The following is a 17754-nucleotide window of genomic DNA, read 5'->3' on the forward strand; positions in this document are numbered from 1 at the left end:
GAGCGCTTCTTAAAAGCGGCGACGGTTGGGCGAAGGGGTCCGACGGCCGCGTGCGCGGCGGCCGCTGTGGCGGTTGGGACGGCGCGCGCTGCCCCCGCCCGCCCTCGGGGCGCGCACGCGACGTTACCTCAGCACCTCCCATCCCGCTCCCCGTCCCCGGTCTTCCCCTCCATTCCAAAAGGAGTGTCAGCTGTTAAGGGCACCGTTCGCTCTTTCAGAATTTGGCTGGTAATTTCTTTGTGTCCTTTTGCTTATATCCGCTCTGAAAAGGTGTGTTTGGGCCTTTAGGATGTTGTCTGGTGCACATCTGTGCCCTAGGGAGCATTTAGTGTTGTGCAGGTCCGTGTTGACCAGTAATATCTAAGTGAAATATCACAGAATCAGTTATGTTGGAAAAGACCTCTCAGATCATTGAGTCCGACTTATGACCAAACACCACCTTGTCAACTATGTCCAGTCTTCCATTAAGCATCCCCTGGGACGGTGACTCCACCACCTCCCTGGGCAGCCCACTGCAGTGTCTAATCACATTTTCTGTGAAGAAATTCCTCCCGATGTCCAACTTAAACCTTCCCTGATGCAGCTTAGGGAATGGCCTGAAGTTGTGTCGGGGGGGATGCTATGAAAGGTTCTTCACCCAGAGGGTGACTGGGCACTGGAACAGGCTCCCCAGGGAAGTGGTCACAGCACCGAGCCTGACAGAGTTCAAGAAGCATTTGGCCAATGCTCTCAGGCACATGGCGTGATTCTTGGGGATGGTCCTGTGCAGGGCTGAGGGGTGGACTCAATCCTTGTGGATCCCTTCTAACTTGGTACATTCTATGATTGCATGTCCTCTTGTGCTATCACTGGTTGCCTGGGAGAAGATATGTCTGTTTTCAATCTCTGCTGGCTTAGTTAATACTTCAGTCTTTTGGAAATGAACCCTGTGAACTTCACAACAACTACGGACGCTTATAAAGCCAGTTGGGTGGGAGGCCCTGCAGTTCTGGCACTGCTCCTGAACTCCTATCACAACTCCTTAGGGCTCATGTGAGTAGGCACACTTCAAGCATACCAGGGCTAATATGGAGTGTGGGATTAGTTAGTGAGTACTTCGAGTTGTTTTTATCAAAATAAGATTAAATTTCACCACCTTTTCATTTCAGGTGCCTTCTTCTCCCCCACCTTCTCTTCCCCCCCTCCCCCCCCCCATCCAAATCAGCCACAAAGCCTTTCACAGGAATTAATTTTGGGTAGATTACATCAAATTAAGTTTGTGACATTTTGACTGCAGCTGTGTGTCCCTGTTACCTTGGAGACTGCTCACTCCCTGGCAGAAAACTCCAGTGTCTCAGTTGTTATTGCTGGTGGGAAATACTGGAAGAATGCAAGCAATCTCTTTTACATCAAAAAAGAAAAAACACCCAAACCCACAACTCCTCAGCATTTTCTTTGTATGTCATGTAAGGGACATCTTGCTGGATATGTTGCATGTACAGCCATTTCTGGAGTACAATGACTGTGTTGCTCTAGCAGACAGTCTTAAGGAAAACATACAGATTTGCAATCAGATTTTTCACTTCTTGGCATGAATAAAAGAGAATATCAAAATAACCAAAAAGTATTCAATGTTTATTATCTCTTATTAAGCATCAAAGACAGACATAGGAACTATAGAGACCAAACACATTTGGTTTTCTTGGTGACCCCTGCCTTTCTAGAAGAAATTAATGATCCATTTCTTCCTCTGCTCCCCATGTGGTAATTGGGTATTGGAGTTCTCAGTACACCCTTGCCCACAGGTGCTAGCTGCTTTTCTTCTCTGACAGTCTGTTCAGTATAATTAGGTTTTACTAAGAACAACTGTTTCCATCCTGTATTTTTCTTGGATTTTGCCATGACCCATAATAAAGTCTGAGCTGAATATTTGTATTTTTTTTCTGATAAGACAAGATTTACAGGAGGATGCAATATTTTTTATTAAATCAAGCAGCATAGTAGATAATTTTCATATTTTCAGAAGAGATTTTACACACATGAAAGCTTTAATTTACTTGTTTGTAATGAACTTTCGCTAAAGGATGGGAAAGAAGACCAGGCCTCAAACAATGTTTTGGTATTTATCACGGTATTTAGGTTTTTGTTGCTTTATTGAATTAGTACCTTAGTACATAGCTGTTCAGCTTTCAAACCTGATAAACAGAAACTTTTTTATGATTATTTTACGAGAATTACAGCATGATTTACCAAAAAGCATTTGGCACCAGTTCTGGTTAGAAAATTACTTAAAACCGCAAATAATATACTATTTGCCCTAAAGCTTTAAACTATTAACACTGAGTTAGTTTCCTCACTAATGTCTAGTTGAAACTCTCACAAATCTAATGGATGAGGAATGCGGGCAGAGTCTTGCCAAAATTATGCACGTATTCCTTTGGCTAGATTTGAAAATGTGAAAGAGGTCTTTTTCTTACACATTTTATTTTATAGCACTGCACCAGCCAGTGCTTTTCCTTCTAAGTTATTTTAGGTAGCTGTAACATAGAAGTCCTTGATGTTTAACTTCTGTTTTATTGGAATGCTAGCAAGCCCCAGCATATATATTCCTGGAGTGGGCTATTACTGCAGTTGTAATATACTTTAATAGAAGCATTAGTTTTTTTTTGTCAGTGTAAATTTTACTATGGCCTGGAGCAGGAAAAGAGAGCATGTAGTATTTCTCTGCACTCTGACAGGTTTGATATGTAGGTAGTAGAAATACTTTAAAAGGAAGCAGACATCCTTTGAAGTTTAGACAAAGGTCTCTGTAGAAAACCTAGACATAATATGATTGTAAATCTAATTATAGTAAGCTGTCTGGAAAGACTTCGTTTCAGTCAATCAGTCCATTTTATTTTGGATTTCATTTTATCAAATACTGCAATGCTTGTTTGTTAGGAGGATCCTAGCCTGTAGTGCCTAAAGGGTCTTTTTTCTTGAAAGGTGCAGTTTGCTCTTGTTCAGCTTTCTGCCTTAAAGAGTTGAAATCTTTTTTAAAGATCTTTTTTAAAATTACAAGCTCTGATATTGCTGGAATAAGCATTTGGGGGGAACAGAATATTACTTGTAGAGAAAACATCATACAGAATTCCATTATTTTGTAAACCACTTTGACACATGCCACATGATTTTAACACGCACATATGCAATGAATATGGAAAAATGGATCCTGAACCATGTTCTGTCTTCAGTTTGATGAGTATGAATAGCAACAATTGCACTGATGTAAATTGAATCAAATCAACTTTAAGCCAATATTGCCAAGTGCAAAATAATGTAAAATGTGCATTAAGAAAGTGCACATACCTTTTACGACAAAGCCATACCTTTTACCACTGAGTGAAATGCCAGTTTTCTGGAATACAGCTAACTCCCAAAGGGAAGGAGCAGGTGGAAGGTGCTGGAAAAAGTAACACCACCAAGGGTTGGTGGAAGAAGAGGTGGATGTCAGGAAACAGAAGTGATGAAAGGACAGGAAAGAGGGAAGGGTGAAGGAAGATTGAGAATCTTGTCCTACGGTGCTGCAGTCTTTTGATGCTCCACCATTACAGAATGCTTTCCAGTCTGCTTTTTAGGCAGATGTTTTAAATGCATTCTGAAACAGAGGTATATCCTCCTCACCTCTGTGCAGTAGGAATTAAAGAGGATTGGTGAGAAAATGGCTACTGCCCCAACAACCTTGAAACCAGAGTTTTCTTTACACAAGTATGTGAAGCACAAAAAACTACAGAGCAGGCTTCCTTTGTCACAGCACTAGTGTCTCAGTCCTCAACTGGGAGGTTTGGAAAGATCAGAGACAGTCTTCACTCAGTCACTGCTCAGTTTTTTATTTCTGTACAAATATTGCCAAAAAATATTTGAATTTGTGGTAGTTTCTGTGAAAGTCTTAGAGCATGTCTCAGCATTGGAACCAAACAGACATCAGATGTCAGACTGTAAAGTCTTTGGTTATACCTGATCTGACCTAGATATTAAATGGAAGTTTATCAGGGAGGCTAAATACTTTTATATCACATTAGCTTTTGAATATTTTATAATTCCGGAAATAAATTAAATTGAGTGCAACAGTAGAGAACAAGATTTCATTTTACTTTTCCTAGATTTAAATATCTAAATTACCTTTTGAACAGTTTGAAAAATGGAGAGAGTCCACTCTTTCTTTAGGTTGCTCATACTTGGCTTTGAATTCCTCCTGATTCTGAGAATCCCAAATGTATCAGGATCACATCCTCTTAATTTTTAATCCAGCTGCTGTAAGCTGCTAACTAGCTTTTAAATTAGGAAACTCTGGACTCTCAATGCCAATTATAGCTAAACAATTTACAATGCTTCAATGTAATTTTCTTTATATTTTTCCTGAGGCTTTAAGGATATAGTGATTTGCTTGCAGACACAATTAAGAAAGTCTGAAGCAATGTTACCTGTTGTTTTGTGTGTTTCATTTATACACATACACCCATATTTTTATATATTTGTGTCTTATACACACACAGAATCCCATGACTTCTCTTTGAGGTTTCTTATGGTGTTCATTACTACACCTAACAGAATGGTTTTTAAATGCTTTTCCGTATCTAGCTATTGTCTTTCCTACAAATCTAGTGACACAGCCAAAACTGCGGTGAAAAACTATACTACATTGTGGGCAACTATATATATATATATACAAAATCAGTGTTATGCAGCTTAACTATTCCTTCCTGATTTCTGGTTAGATGTTACAACAGTGAAACAGGAATTCAAAATCAACATTTCTAAACCTACTGAGCAGTTACACCGACTTTGTAAATATCTGGCTTGTTCTTTAAATGGGAGTTCCACAGTGAACTTCTCTATTTGCTGGAGATGGTGCGTTTCCCTGACTGTAAGAGAGCCACTAGGTGGGAGTATGTTATCTTAAAAGACGCTTGGTAAGCCCGGTAGTGGTTATTTTGAAGGAGCTCTGCAACTAAAAAAGGAGTACTACAAGTTCATGTAGGGTAAGAATATTAAACAAGATTAAATGAATGCAAGCTTTAAAGCTGGAAGTTTGTGAATTGTTGCTTACACAAACTTTTGAGAACATATCAATACTCCATCTGTACCTGTACCCTGTCCCAGAGTGCTCACTCTTGCTTGTTGGTGGAGAATGATACGGGGCTAAACTCCTCGGATATTGCCAAATTCATTACTGATTTCCTGTGATGGTGAAAAATTTGGCCCTCATCTATAAGCTCAGGGTGTTCAAAGGTAGTAAAGTTATTAACAGTGTCTGCTTGTCTTTCTGCAGCTCTGGACTGAGTGTCCAGTTTTCCTAAAGATTAATGGGAGTAGTTTTGTTCACAGAAAAGGTCTCAGAAGCCAGCTGAAGAGTGCATTGCCTAGACGAGCAAAAAGGTGGTAGAAACAAAAGTGGCAGCGCAAAAGCAACCATCTGTTGGCAGCTGCCTGAATAGATTTGAAAAACTACATTAAAAAAAAAAAATCTGCACAGTTTACGACCTGTAGGATTCTTCAGATCATAATTCTGTGTTCAGTCATCGGGGCCTCATTTCTGAACATCGTTATTAAATTTTCACAGGTACAAGTTTTTGGGGAGGTCAGGGATTTGGTGGGAATACTTCATACTTCCTCTTGCTCTCTATGAAGACAGAAACAAAGCTCCTGTTGATTTCAGCTGAAAGACACATAATCCAGTGATGCTGTTGTAATAAAGAAGCCTCTGTAGTACTACTTACTCAATGATAGATCAAATGGGATAAGTTTTTTTTTTTAAGTAACTTCTCTTACTATTTTTTTAAATTAGGATCAAATGTTTCTTGTATAAATAGACATTTTGCTCACTTCCCGTGTTCCCTTCCTACTCAATTATACAGTGAGCTCACAATTAATGTCACAAATCCACTGTCTTTCCCATAAGAACAGACTATTGTTGCAAGCACAATTTTGTATTTAATTGCAGGATTGAGTCCTGTCTGTCAGAGAGCTTTTAATGCAGAATGAAAAATGCAAACTAGAAATTTACTGAGGGAAAGTAACTTCTGTAACTGGTTTGGGTAGATATTTTCAGTTTGCTTGTAAAAATCTATTTGCAAGTCATAAAAGCCTCACTATAATTTTGAAAAATGTTTCATGACTATGCATCAGCTCTACTGCCTGTGCAATTCTCAATGCTTTAACAGTATTAGTTACTGGAATTGCTCAAAGACATCAGAAATAGAAAAGCTCCATTCCTACTGGAATTTCAGTTAATTGACCAAGCAGAATTACTGCTTTCTCCAGGCAAGGTTTTGAAAAAGACATTATTCTCAGCCTACACTCTGTCTGTCAATACATGATAAAATTGTCTTTCTAAAATAGTTACTTGTGGAGTGGTTACAATGGAGTGGTTCTTTCTTAACTACAGTGTGATCAAACATATTTGCTGTCAGAAATTGGGAGTAATAACTAAAAGAATACAGGAAACTGTCTTTACCATGCAGTCATCTGTGCTAAATGGATGAAGAAATGTTATTTTTACCTATTTGTTAAGGCCATGTCCTAGCTTATTACACATTTGGATTTCCAGAGGAGCTGAGGTTTGTGTACAACCTGAGCTTGATGAAAAATTAAGGAATGGGATGTGGTAACATGACTGTAGATATCACCAGCTATATTTTCATATATACTTCAGGATTTGCAGCCTTACACACTTGGCAGTCTGAGATGATTCTCAGCTCTAAATGAGACCTTCAGGCTCCTCTTCCAAAGTCTGGGAAGAGTCAGATACTGTGGAAGGGACTCCTGAGATACTGTCAGAGCTGGAACCTGTGAAAAGTGAACCATGAATAAAATGAAGCTTGGGATGGAATTTGAACAGTCTGGAGTGTATCTGCATGATTGAGATCTCTTGCTTCAGGTGATTTGGCGGGACTGCAATACAAGACAGGGTGATGAGGTTCAGTCTGTTCAGGCTCCAAAAGAGACAGAGCTGGGATAACACAATGCTGAACCAAACAGCTGCCTTCCCCTTGGGCTAAATGCTCTGCTACGTTTTTCACAGCTCTGCTGTTTCTGGTTCCAGAGGCAACCACATCATCCTTGGCTCTAGGCTGTAGTGCAAATGACATTAAAAGAAGTGTCATTTGAACATTCACTTGGAGCTACCTGTAATCTAGTCTGCACACAGAAGTAGCAAAAGTTACTCTATTTAATATCTAACTATAATCTTTCCAGTAGGAGTGGGGGAGAGCCCTCATTATGTTCATATTCACATTTCTTCACTTTTGATTAGAAGTAATCACTAACTTTTTACCTACTGTTCAGCAGTAGCAGACCTACCACTCCCTCTGTTTTCCTACAGTACTAAATGGAAACGTGCAGGTACTTTCTGCAAAACTGCAAGGAAAATGGATGCAAATCTGAGTTAGATCTCAGATTATGTAGAAGCAGAAGATAAGGTGGCTTGGCAAGATTAGGAAAGCATGACTCTTCATTTGCATGTATTCTTAACTATATAATATAGTATGCCTCCTTAGCCTCACAGAAAACTCTGGTTTCACAGGCAGAGAAGATGCCTTCTGGGGAGGAACCATGTATTTTATTTATTTGGTATGTGCAGTGCAAGAAACCCACAACCCTATGCAAATATTAACCAACTCTTGGAGCTGGCCAGAAATCAGAGAGATGATTATTGTTCTGATTATAGACAAGGGAAAGAATTAAAAAGGAGACGCTTCAGGCAATAGTTTGGAAGGTACATCAGGTATCTGCTATATCTAAGTGTTCTAATGAAAACAACAGTGCAGCAAAGCAGCAGACATTTGATCTAACCTGATAGTCTCTCCCTTATTTCTACCTGAAAGTTTTCTGAATGACTGCAGTTTGTGTTGTCTCAAAGTCAGAAATGGCCCAATCTTAGCAGTTCCTGACTACGTCTATGGATCTGGTTCCCATTCAGAACCTCACTGGGGCCCATAGGCCATGAGAAGTGACACCCTTCTTGGAGGGAGAAAATACACAGAGCCCAAACAAAGCCTGTTCTCTAAATGGCCAGAGAGCCATTTTCTTCTAACTCAAAGTCATGGGTGTTCCCAGACTTGATTAAAAAAAAATAAATTCAATAATCACTATCCTAACCATGAGATTAAAAACAGGAAAGGTGAAGGGTAGCCCACCTTACAGCCTTGTCCACCATCTAGTAAACTCCTGCAGGATGGACTGAGAAGGTCCTATGAAGAGGTCTCCCAAATCCCCAGAAATGCTCTAACCACCACATTTTTGCACTCTTTATAAAATGGCACTGCTGCTTCCATTTGAAGTGCTGCTTAGTCAGGAAGGGGCTCGAGGTTTTGGGTAACAAATGGGTACATCTACCTTAAAATTCTGACCATCCTAATCAGCTAAACAAGGTCCAGAATAGGTTTGAACATTTGTACATGTGCATCCATGTTTGCAGGGATGCTGTTTGCATGATGCCAGTTGCAGCCCCTGGTAACTAGTGCTCTCTTGGCACGTGCCTTGAGTCAAGGCAGGCCAAGGAGTGCTATTAATAACCACTAGAGGTAAAGCTCCCCTGCAGCAGTGAGGTAGTTCAGCTATACAGACATGAGTCACAGGGCACCACCACATAGTCAGAAGATGGACCACAGCCCATTCTATTTACTAGGTTAGATTACAGCCTGTGGCACACTTCTCAATTTATGAGAAGACAAGTTAATCCTTTTATGTCTGTGGTAACATGCAAGCCTCCTAAATCCAACTGGGGACAGGAGAGCAGACACATTCCTGTGCCCTGCATATCCAACTAAGTAGCATTTGGGTCTTCAGTCACTAACTGGTCCTTCACCACATGTACTGGGTTGACTCTGGCTGGACACCAGGTACCCACTAAAGCCACTCTCTCCCTCCCCTCTGCAACTGGACAGAGGAGAGCAAAAAAAGTGAAGGATTCATGAGTTAAGAGCTAGGAGAGGTCACTTACTGATCACCATCAAGGGTAAAACAGACTCAAAGTGGGGATATTAACTGAATTTATTACAAACAGGATCAGAGCAAAAGAGCAAGAAGTAAAATAATCTTAGAAACACCTTCCCCCCACCTCTCCTTCCTTCCAAACTCTACCTCCTCCCCCACAGCAGTGCAGGGAGACAGGGAACAGGGGTTATGGTCAGTCATTGTTTCTACCGCTGATCAGAGAGAGGAGTCCTTTCCCTGCTCCTGTGGAGTCCCTCCTGCATGAGTCCATCCCTTGGGCAGCAGCTCTTCCCAACTGCTGTCCCGTGGGTCACTCCTCCATGGGGTGCAGTCCTTCACAAATGAGCTGTACCGACATGGGTCCCCCACAGGGGCCACAAGTCTTACCTGGGAAAAACCTGCTCCAGAGTGGGCTTTCTTCTCCACAGGCTGCAGGTTCCCAGCAGGACCCTGCTCCATCCTGGACCTCCCATGGGGTCACAGCCTCTTTCAGATATCCACCTGCTCCAGCACGGGCTCCTCCATGGGCTGCAGGGGAGGTCTCTGCACCTCGATGGTCCCCCATGGGCTGCAGGGGCACAGCTGCTCCACCATGGTCTGCACCACAGGCTGCAGGGCCTCAGCTCTGGCACCTGGAGCACCTCCTGCCCCTCCTTCTGCACTGACCTTGGTGTCCAAATAGTTGTTCACTTATTCTCACTCCACTCTTTCCTGGCTGAAGTTTTCTCTGAGCAATAACTGTCTGTTCTTAAATATGTTATCACAGAGGCGTTACTATTACTCCTGATTGGCTCGGTCTTGGCCAGCAGCACGAAGTCCATCCTGGAGCCGGCTGGTATTGGCTCCACCAGGCAGGGGAAGCTTCTAAGCAGCTTCTAACAGAAGCCACCCCTATGGTCCCTCTGCTACCAAACCTAGCCACAGAAACCCAGTACACCACACTTAATATACCTTGCCCTTGCAAGTAAAATAAACCTATGCTGTCTGCCTCCCATACTTCCACTGCTTTGTTCAGACCAAGCATCTACTTGTAGTGTTGTGATGTAGTTGTAGGAGACTATGCGGCTGATTTGTTCCAAATCGCATGACCACAGAGCATCCAGCGACTGTTTTCCAGTTCACAGATACACTATACAGAAGAGGCAACTACTGAAACAAAGCCACAGGGCTAAATGAAGTTCCCTTGTAAATGGGGAAAGCTACAGAACATCTAAGGGAAGTTTTCTACCCTGTGAGACACGGAAACAGTAAACCTAAATCCCCAGTTTTGTGACAGACAGAACTGTGGTACTGCAATCTATGTAATTCTCATTTAAACTACCTAAAGATCTCACCACTTGCCCCCCTTCTCCCACAGTATCTGAGCACTCAGGGCCACATCCTAAATGTTCTCTTGACTTCAGAAGTGAAACTAAATCATAGAACATGTAAGAATAATTTTTTAGGAAATTATGCCAAAATAGCCTCAAATCCTTTTAATGATCTATTTCTATAGCAGAGGAGATTGTTTATTCTACTAGCACAGTGCTCTGAAAGATTTCTGTAAGGCTGACAGAAGACTGCCATGCACTACAGCAAAGAGCCCCAAAACTACTTAGCTTTTACATCTTCACTTCCCATCAGTAAGCCCATTCACGGCAGTTAAGTACTCAGATGAATCAGGTCCAAAGCTATTACAAAGCATAGTGAGCAAATGGCTCCTAGAGTCACCCGAGGTGACTAAAAAACTTTTTTTTTTATTTCTGTGGATAAAGGAGATGCCAACTAATGACTGTCTAACACAGTTCTGTATCATTCAGTGATGTGTGACGCTTTATTTAATGTGAGAACATGCAATAAATAATACAGCACCATATCATTTCTAGAGATCACAGTTACGATGTTCCTTGTTGCTGCAGTTTGCTTTCTAAAACCTGTCTGGATGATGTCAAGTCACACAGCAGTTTAATTCCCTGTTCCCCACCCCCTCAGACTTTAACAAGTATTGCTATGATTTTGTTTTCATTAAAAGCCTCAATGGCATTTATATGTAGCATTCCCCTTCAGCACAGGAGGACGCAAAGGTGAAATCAAGCAGTAGATGATTGTTCACCAAAATATGAGTAATCATTTATGTTCCAAGCTAAAATAAATGCAAATAGAAAAAGAGAAAGCACACTGTTCTAATGCCTTCATTTAGCAACTTACTTTTTTTTTTTCTTTTAAAAACAAGTTTTGTAAAAACATTTTGAGCCTTGTGAATGCTCACTTTGTTTTTGTTTTCTTTGGAAAGCCTGAAGTGAGACATCTATCCTTTAAACTGCCTGTCTTCTCTACTTGCCTTTCCCAGTGGCACAAGGGTGATGGTTATACTCCTCCATTACGTGTTCTGGTTTAACCACACAGCTTGTCAAAACAGCCCCACCACTAAAATGAGCTGCAGCTCTAGATTTACACTCCCCATCGTCATCACTTACAGTTACCAATGAACAATTTCACGTCTAATCACACACATTTCCCCAACAGCTGAACTACTTCACAGTTTTCTGTGTTTTTATTATAACTGGCTCCTTCATTTCAATTGCATCACAGTTGAGCTCAAGTCTGAAATGCAATGCTCCAGCTAGGGCAAGTGCTTATTTTTACTCAAGTAATTACAGAAAAAAGTTGATACTGACATTTACCAAAATATTTCAGAGCACAACCACCACCCACTGAGCTGGACAGGACAATTCATGCCTGCTAGTCTTGTTTTTCCCCTCAGAATATGACTGATTTGACTCATGCCTGACTTGAACAAAATTTCCAGATCTTTGCTAGAATTATAGTTGGTAGGAAAAATGCCTAAACATGCAGCTGAATTTCTGTTCCTATGCCCACATTATTATTTGTCTTTGATGAAAGGATACCGTGAGACTACTTCATAGCATTTCATAAGTTTAAAACTTTACATGTTGAAGGAACATTCTCTATTATACAGCTGTAAGCCTGCAAGGAACTGCTTTCATTTATTTCATAGACACAGACACCTATGAAAATCCCAATTTAGTCACTCTGGATGATTTTTGCTCAACAGCATTAGCAGTGGAGGAGCACTGGTCCTTTGATACTGAAGCTAGAGCAGGAACACTTCTCTGCCTTCCAACAGTGCCAGTTGTAGTTTGGTTACTGGTCATGACCCCGTTGTTTATTGTATATGTAAATCGTAAGAATTACTGGAATTTTTATAAATCCCAATTAAATAAAGGGTAAAGAAAAGCCCACCTGTAATCAGACACCATGTAACTGCATGTTAATGGCCTGTTCAGTGCCCTACTGGGATATCTTACAGTAATGCTATAGCCCTATACTAAATATCAAGAGGCTAGTAGACTTTGTAACTGAATAAAATCTATTTATATAATTACAGTAATGACTACAGTTCATACCTTATGCACAGCAAGTAAAAAAACCCAACAAACTAGAGTTTATGTAAATATCACTAATGCACACTATGAAAAAGTAATTCCTGTTAATTAAAAAACACCTTAATTTCAAAAGTTTACCAGAAACAGTTACACTGAGCACTGTAATCTTTGAAAGCAGAACAGAAGTTGTTTACAAGGATCCAGCAGTAATTGATATCCCGCTGCTTGGAGCTGGGCTGCAGATTGAATGTGTACTGAAAGCTGGGCTGAAATCCCCTCTCACTTGATGGCAGCAGCAATGCTGCTGTTTCCTATGAGCTGGAATTTCACCCCAGTCTTTACATTCTTTGTTGCTTATAGTGAAGTAGCCAGAAGACAATGATTAGAGAGTAGCCAAGTAGACTCATAGTTCAAAAATATAATCTTCAAGCATCTGTAAGGTCTAGGGAAGGAGGAGGGGGTTTACAGCACAGTTAAAATGAGTCTCTGTAAAAATTTGGGAAGTGGCCATTTCAGTAACAGAGCTGATAACAGGACACTGCACACCACTTAGACAAAAAAGTACATCTGAAGTTCAGTCCTTGGTCAAGACACTGTCGTACTGGCTCTTGACTAGAAAGGAAGGCAAGCACAATGTGTGAACAAGTAAGTGCATGTATGCACACAAGACATTCCAGGAGCTGAACGATTTCTCTACATACATAAAAGACCTTGCTAAGAAAAAAAATAGCAAAGGCTTTTAGCATTTAAACAATTGGCTACATGAACTTGATTTCAAATCCAACTTCACACATTCTTGATAAACCAAAAGGCCACAACATTGAAGATGAAACATTTTTAGCACCATCTGTTGGCTTGCAAGTGAATACTTACTTACAAGAAATGAGTATAGAAAGACACTTTATCTTTTACTGAGAAGCATCTTGTTTTAAGGCAATATACAAAATCACAATATAGCCACCACAGAAACTGCTCCGATAATCCCTGATACTTCATGGCACTCACACAGGTTCCACTGCTGAGGGAAGGCAGGAATTATATTGGTGTCTGTCCTCCTCCTCACTGCCATGTTTTCTGGAACACTGGAAATGTCCAACATCTGTAGGTCACTAGCTGTCATATAGCAAGACAGTTTCTTCCTGTATCTCCTAAATCCCTCTGTTGCCATTTATATTAGCCGTACTAGCCACTATCACTAGCAAGGAAACTGGCAAGGAGTTGCCATCTTTCCTTACCACTAACACAATTAAAAAGTTGTTCAATACTGTAGCAAGCATTTACACAATTAATACAATTGACAGATTTGTGAACATTTCTCAGAAGGGAAATTACTTTAGCCAGTCTAGCCAGATGTGCTCCTGCAGCACAGGGGTTGGTTTTCCTTCTTTGCTATCAAAAAGAGTCAGTTTACTTACTTACATTTCCACTAAAGAGTATTTTAAGAATGGACACAGTAATTTCTGAATATATACTATACTTATAAAAGAAAGAGGTAAGCAGCTTGTTTCCCATCTCCATCACTTTGTGGAACTCCATCATCCATTTTTGTTAATAGTTATGGCACCCGGGTATGCAGCTAAGAAATTGAAGAATCTGAAGGATGTAGTCAGAATCACTTATGGCTAAAGACAAGGAACAGAACTGCATTGCAAACCTACTTTTTTTCATGATTTAAAGGTGTGTTAAAAATATACCAAGATTTTCAGGAAATCTGTTACTTGGCTTACACAGTAAGCTATGCCTTGTGCACTGTGTTCTAGACAGAGTTGTATTTTAAAATGGTGCACAAGGTTAAGAAACTTTACACGACATCGATGAGTAATCTGTGCTTTCATAAATACAGTAGTATACATCCTATATACAGATGTCAGTTGCACGCCTCCAGGAAGGCTGTCAGCCAGCCATCCATAGGAAGAAGGGAATAAAGATAGTGGGGAGCGTGGTGGAGGGTGCCAAACCTAGGCAGACTATTGACGCTAGTCCCACAAGCACTGACGCGAGCACGCTCCTCTGGTCCCGAATAATCATCTTCACAGTCTCACAGAACTGGAAAAAAAAAAAAAAAAAAAAAAAAAGGGCAAAAGATGAGAGTTGAAGAGGAAAGCTTTGGCTGGAGAGCTGGCGATGCCCACTCCCTCGGGACAGACCAGCGGCTGCTCTCCCAAGTCTCACACGGGCTCTCCGGAGCCCAGCACAAGGGCTGGCACCGCATCACCCCCAGCATCAGCCCCAGTGCTGCCTGCGGCTTGGGCTGAAGCCAGTAGTTTCGGAGCATTTTAGAAGAGCACTAATCGAACTACGAATTCAGCTTCGCTCTCCTCGCCGCTCGAAGGCGGCAGGGGCCCGGCTCCGCACCGTCCCGGGCAGCTCCGCGCCGGCGGCACTGCCGGCTACGGGCACAGCGGCGTCAGCTCCGGGCGGGGAACCCCCGCCCCGGGGCCGCGGCTGACCCAGTTTCGGGGAACGGCAGGAAGGGCAGCGCCGCCCCCCGGGCCAGGCCGTACCTTGTCGGTCTGAAAGCTGACCGGGGCTCCGTATCGGCAGTAGGTGACGAAGTGCTCGCAGTTGTTCCAGAGCAGGCTGTAGGCCGTAGTGCCCATCAGCTTCTCCGCCCGGCGCGCCGCCTCCTCGCTGCCCAGCACCTGGTCCTCGAAGAGCCGGTCCATGTGGTTGACCAGGATGCTGCCGCCGTAGGCGAAGTTCTCCACCGTGTCCACGCGGACGCTGGCCGTCCTGGCGATGACGCCCAGGATAAGCCGCTTGTTGGTCACCACCTGCTGGATCTGCCGGAGGTCGTCGGTGAAGGAGGGCAGGATGTCGGGCATCAAGTGGGCGACGCGGTTCTCGCCCAGGTAGATGCCGAAGTGAATAAAGAGGGTGCGGGGCACCTCCAGAAGGTCGCCCCGCTTGAAGCAGCTGGTGTCGTAGTCGCCGGGGGGCGGTGGCGTTGTCTCCCCGCCGGAGCCCGCGAGCAAGGGCCGGACGTGGACGAGGAGCATCATAAGCTTCTCCAGCAGCAGCGAGGCTGCCTGCTGCACCGGGTTCTTCATGGTCGGCTGGCAAAGCCCTCGGCCCCCGGCTCCGCTTTTCTAGGCTCCCGGTGGGGCGGGGCAGGCACCGGGGCCGGCCCACCGGGTGAGCGGCGTGCGGGGACCGCCTGCCCCGGACCGGCTGGGCTTTATTGGGGAGCGCGGCGGGCCCCCGAGCTGACCCGCTGTCCCCCGGCCTGTCCGCGGCGACGCCGCAGTGCCCACAGCCCGCACTCCGAGGCCGGGAGCCACCCTCAGCTCCCGCCCCGCCTTCCCTCGGCGCTGCCCAGGTAGAAGTGCAAGGAAAAGTGCGTGCGAAGCTCTTCTCCCGCCCTAGGGAGAGCAGGGAACAGAGAGCCGCGCCCGGGGCCGCAGTTGCTTCGTTCACCTTCCCACTCCCGTGGGACCCCAGGGGCTCCGGGGGCCGCCCCGGCAGCCGCGGGGTCCAAGCGGCAGCCGGGTGGGATCGGGGCGGGCGGGCTGGCACGGTGCTCACAGGGGGGCGGGAGAGGGGAGCGGAGCGTCTTTCTTCCTGGAAAGAAAACAGGTCTCCGAGGGAGAGCGGGAAGTCGCATGAATAAATTAACTTGCCCGAAGGGTCCGCCAGCTAAGAAAGAGTGTGAATCGCCGGAGCGGCATTCCCGTCCGCTCAGTTTCATGCTAATCCGTTATGCAAATGGCCAAATCCTGGCAACGGAGCCCACAAAAGAGCAGCCCTGTCAGGTCAACAATGCCGCCCCGGACGAGGCTCGGAACTTTCAGTAGCCAGCAGGTTCCCGCCCCCTCGGGGACGGCGGGATGATGGATGGGACAGGCATTCATCTTACCTGGAAGATGACAGGGCCCGGAGAGTGGCAGAGGAGGGGGCCGCCCCCCCCCCGCCGCCGTGGTTGCAGCCTTTCCCTGAGTCCCCGCCGCTGGGACCTTTGTTCGTGTCGCAGCCGCTCCTGCCCCGCTCCTGCCGCTCCGGCTGCAGGGGGGAGCTTTCGCCTCCGTGAGAAACGCGGAGCGGGCGCAGGAGCGAGGGGATATACGTGTGAGAATGCTAGAAAAGTTTGTTGGAGCATCTTCCCTTAAACTCAGGAAAACATCGCAAACACGAGATGCCAAGTAGGAAGCAGGGAAGCGAGATCTGCTGGCGTGCAACAGCTTGGCGGCTCTCCACAGGAAAACTGCCTTTGAACAGTAGGTTGTTTTTCTCTCCTCAGTCACTTTAAATCCGAGAGCCTGTGGATCACTAATGAGATCCCTAGACCACCCTCGAGCTGTAGAACCCCTCTGGTCAAACCACAAAAAAAAAAAAAAATAAAAAATTCACCATTCCTTTTTCTTTCCATTAGCAAATGGCTCTGGTATGACTAGGAAGGCAAAGGGGATGCAAAGTACTCATCAGGCAAGAGCCTTCTACCACCACAGATACTGAACCAAGGTTCAGGATCTTATGCCCAGGAAAGCTGAAGCTTATCAGTGACCCAACCCAAGTTTTTCACTTCCTTGGAGAAGAAAATATTTCAGGGGAGTGGGTTACCTCACTGCTTGTCAACAAAAATGATGGCTGGTGCCTTCCAGTTTCCTCCTGCTTGAAGCAGAGAGCAGCTTCCTGGGAAACTGAATATAATCCTCACCTTGCTTCATCTGCAAAGAGGGAGGCCCACCATAACCTCTTGTTCCATTGCTGATTACAGGCCAGAGCCCCAGCACTACTTAAGAGTGATCAGGCATTTGGGATTTTGTCTGGAGAGTCTCAGCCAAATTTTTACGCAACGGAGGCTTACCCTTCTCAAGCCCCCGACTTCACTTACAAAAGAGAAAATACCTTATAGATGTGGCTTATGATGCTGGCAGGAACCCTGTGGATTAGCCACAAGCCACACACAATTATATAAATTAAAACAGTGTACTTGCAAATTCAGATGTTTGAATATATTTGGAAGGTTTGCTACTAGTAAGTAAAAACAGGAGGGGAAAACTACTCATTTTTAACTAGTGCATTATTTTTAAGGGACAGGGGAAAAGAAAAAATGCCTCATCCTGATGAAGGGTCTCACCTGTTGGTGATAGTCACAGCAGCTGGTCCAGAGCTGGAGCAGCGTGCCACAGAAGGCTGTCAAACATTCCACAGAATGTCTGGGCACAGAAAGGTTCCTGTCTCCCTCCTGGGAGGATGTGCACTATTCCTGCCCTGGGCTGCCATCTCAAGATTCCCCCTCTCCCCTTCCCCAAAGCTGTCTAGGGAGTGTCTGGATGGTCTTTGTTGAAACAGGCGCTAGAGATGCTTCAGTCTCACAGTTCAGAATTCTTTCCCCTGCCCAAAGAAGGTAGAGAAATTCAACTAAACTCCCTGGCAGATACAGACATTTCCCAATGGGATCTTTCTCTTGGAG

General features: G+C 44.1%; 1 protein-coding gene and 1 long non-coding RNA gene across 2 annotated transcripts; one reads left to right on the top strand and one right to left on the bottom strand.

Moving 5' to 3' along the window:
* The first annotated feature begins 153 nt into the window (after positions 1-153).
* On the top strand, positions 154-6850 carry LOC116786449. Its single transcript, XR_004356939.1, has 2 exons — positions 154-228; positions 6569-6850. It is a non-coding gene; the product is annotated as an uncharacterized LOC116786449 (long non-coding RNA).
* Positions 6851-12890: 6040 nt separating this feature from the next.
* LRAT (lecithin retinol acyltransferase) lies at positions 12891-15452 on the bottom strand. Its single transcript, XM_032686955.1, has 2 exons — positions 14846-15452; positions 12891-14387 (listed from the first exon to the last, which is right to left on the bottom strand). The coding sequence occupies exons 1-2, from the start codon at positions 15389-15391 to the stop codon at positions 14235-14237; spliced, it is 699 nt and encodes a 232-aa protein (XP_032542846.1). The 5' UTR covers positions 15392-15452; the 3' UTR covers positions 12891-14234.
* Positions 15453-17754: the final 2302 nt, after the last annotated feature.

This window comes from Chiroxiphia lanceolata, chromosome 4 (genome assembly GCF_009829145.1).
Source record: "Chiroxiphia lanceolata isolate bChiLan1 chromosome 4, bChiLan1.pri, whole genome shotgun sequence".
NCBI lineage: Eukaryota > Metazoa > Chordata > Aves > Passeriformes > Pipridae > Chiroxiphia > Chiroxiphia lanceolata.

Bases quoted from the DNA above. Each gene is read 5' to 3' on its own strand.
- LRAT (XM_032686955.1), bottom strand. From the start codon at position 15,391: ATGAAGAACCCGGTGCAGCAGGCAGCCTCGCTGCTGCTGGAGAAGCTT. The intron at 14,388-14,845 runs GTACGGCCTGGC...TTTTTTTTCCAG, and splicing joins TCAGCTTTCAGACCGACAAG to TTCTGTGAGACTGTGAAGAT.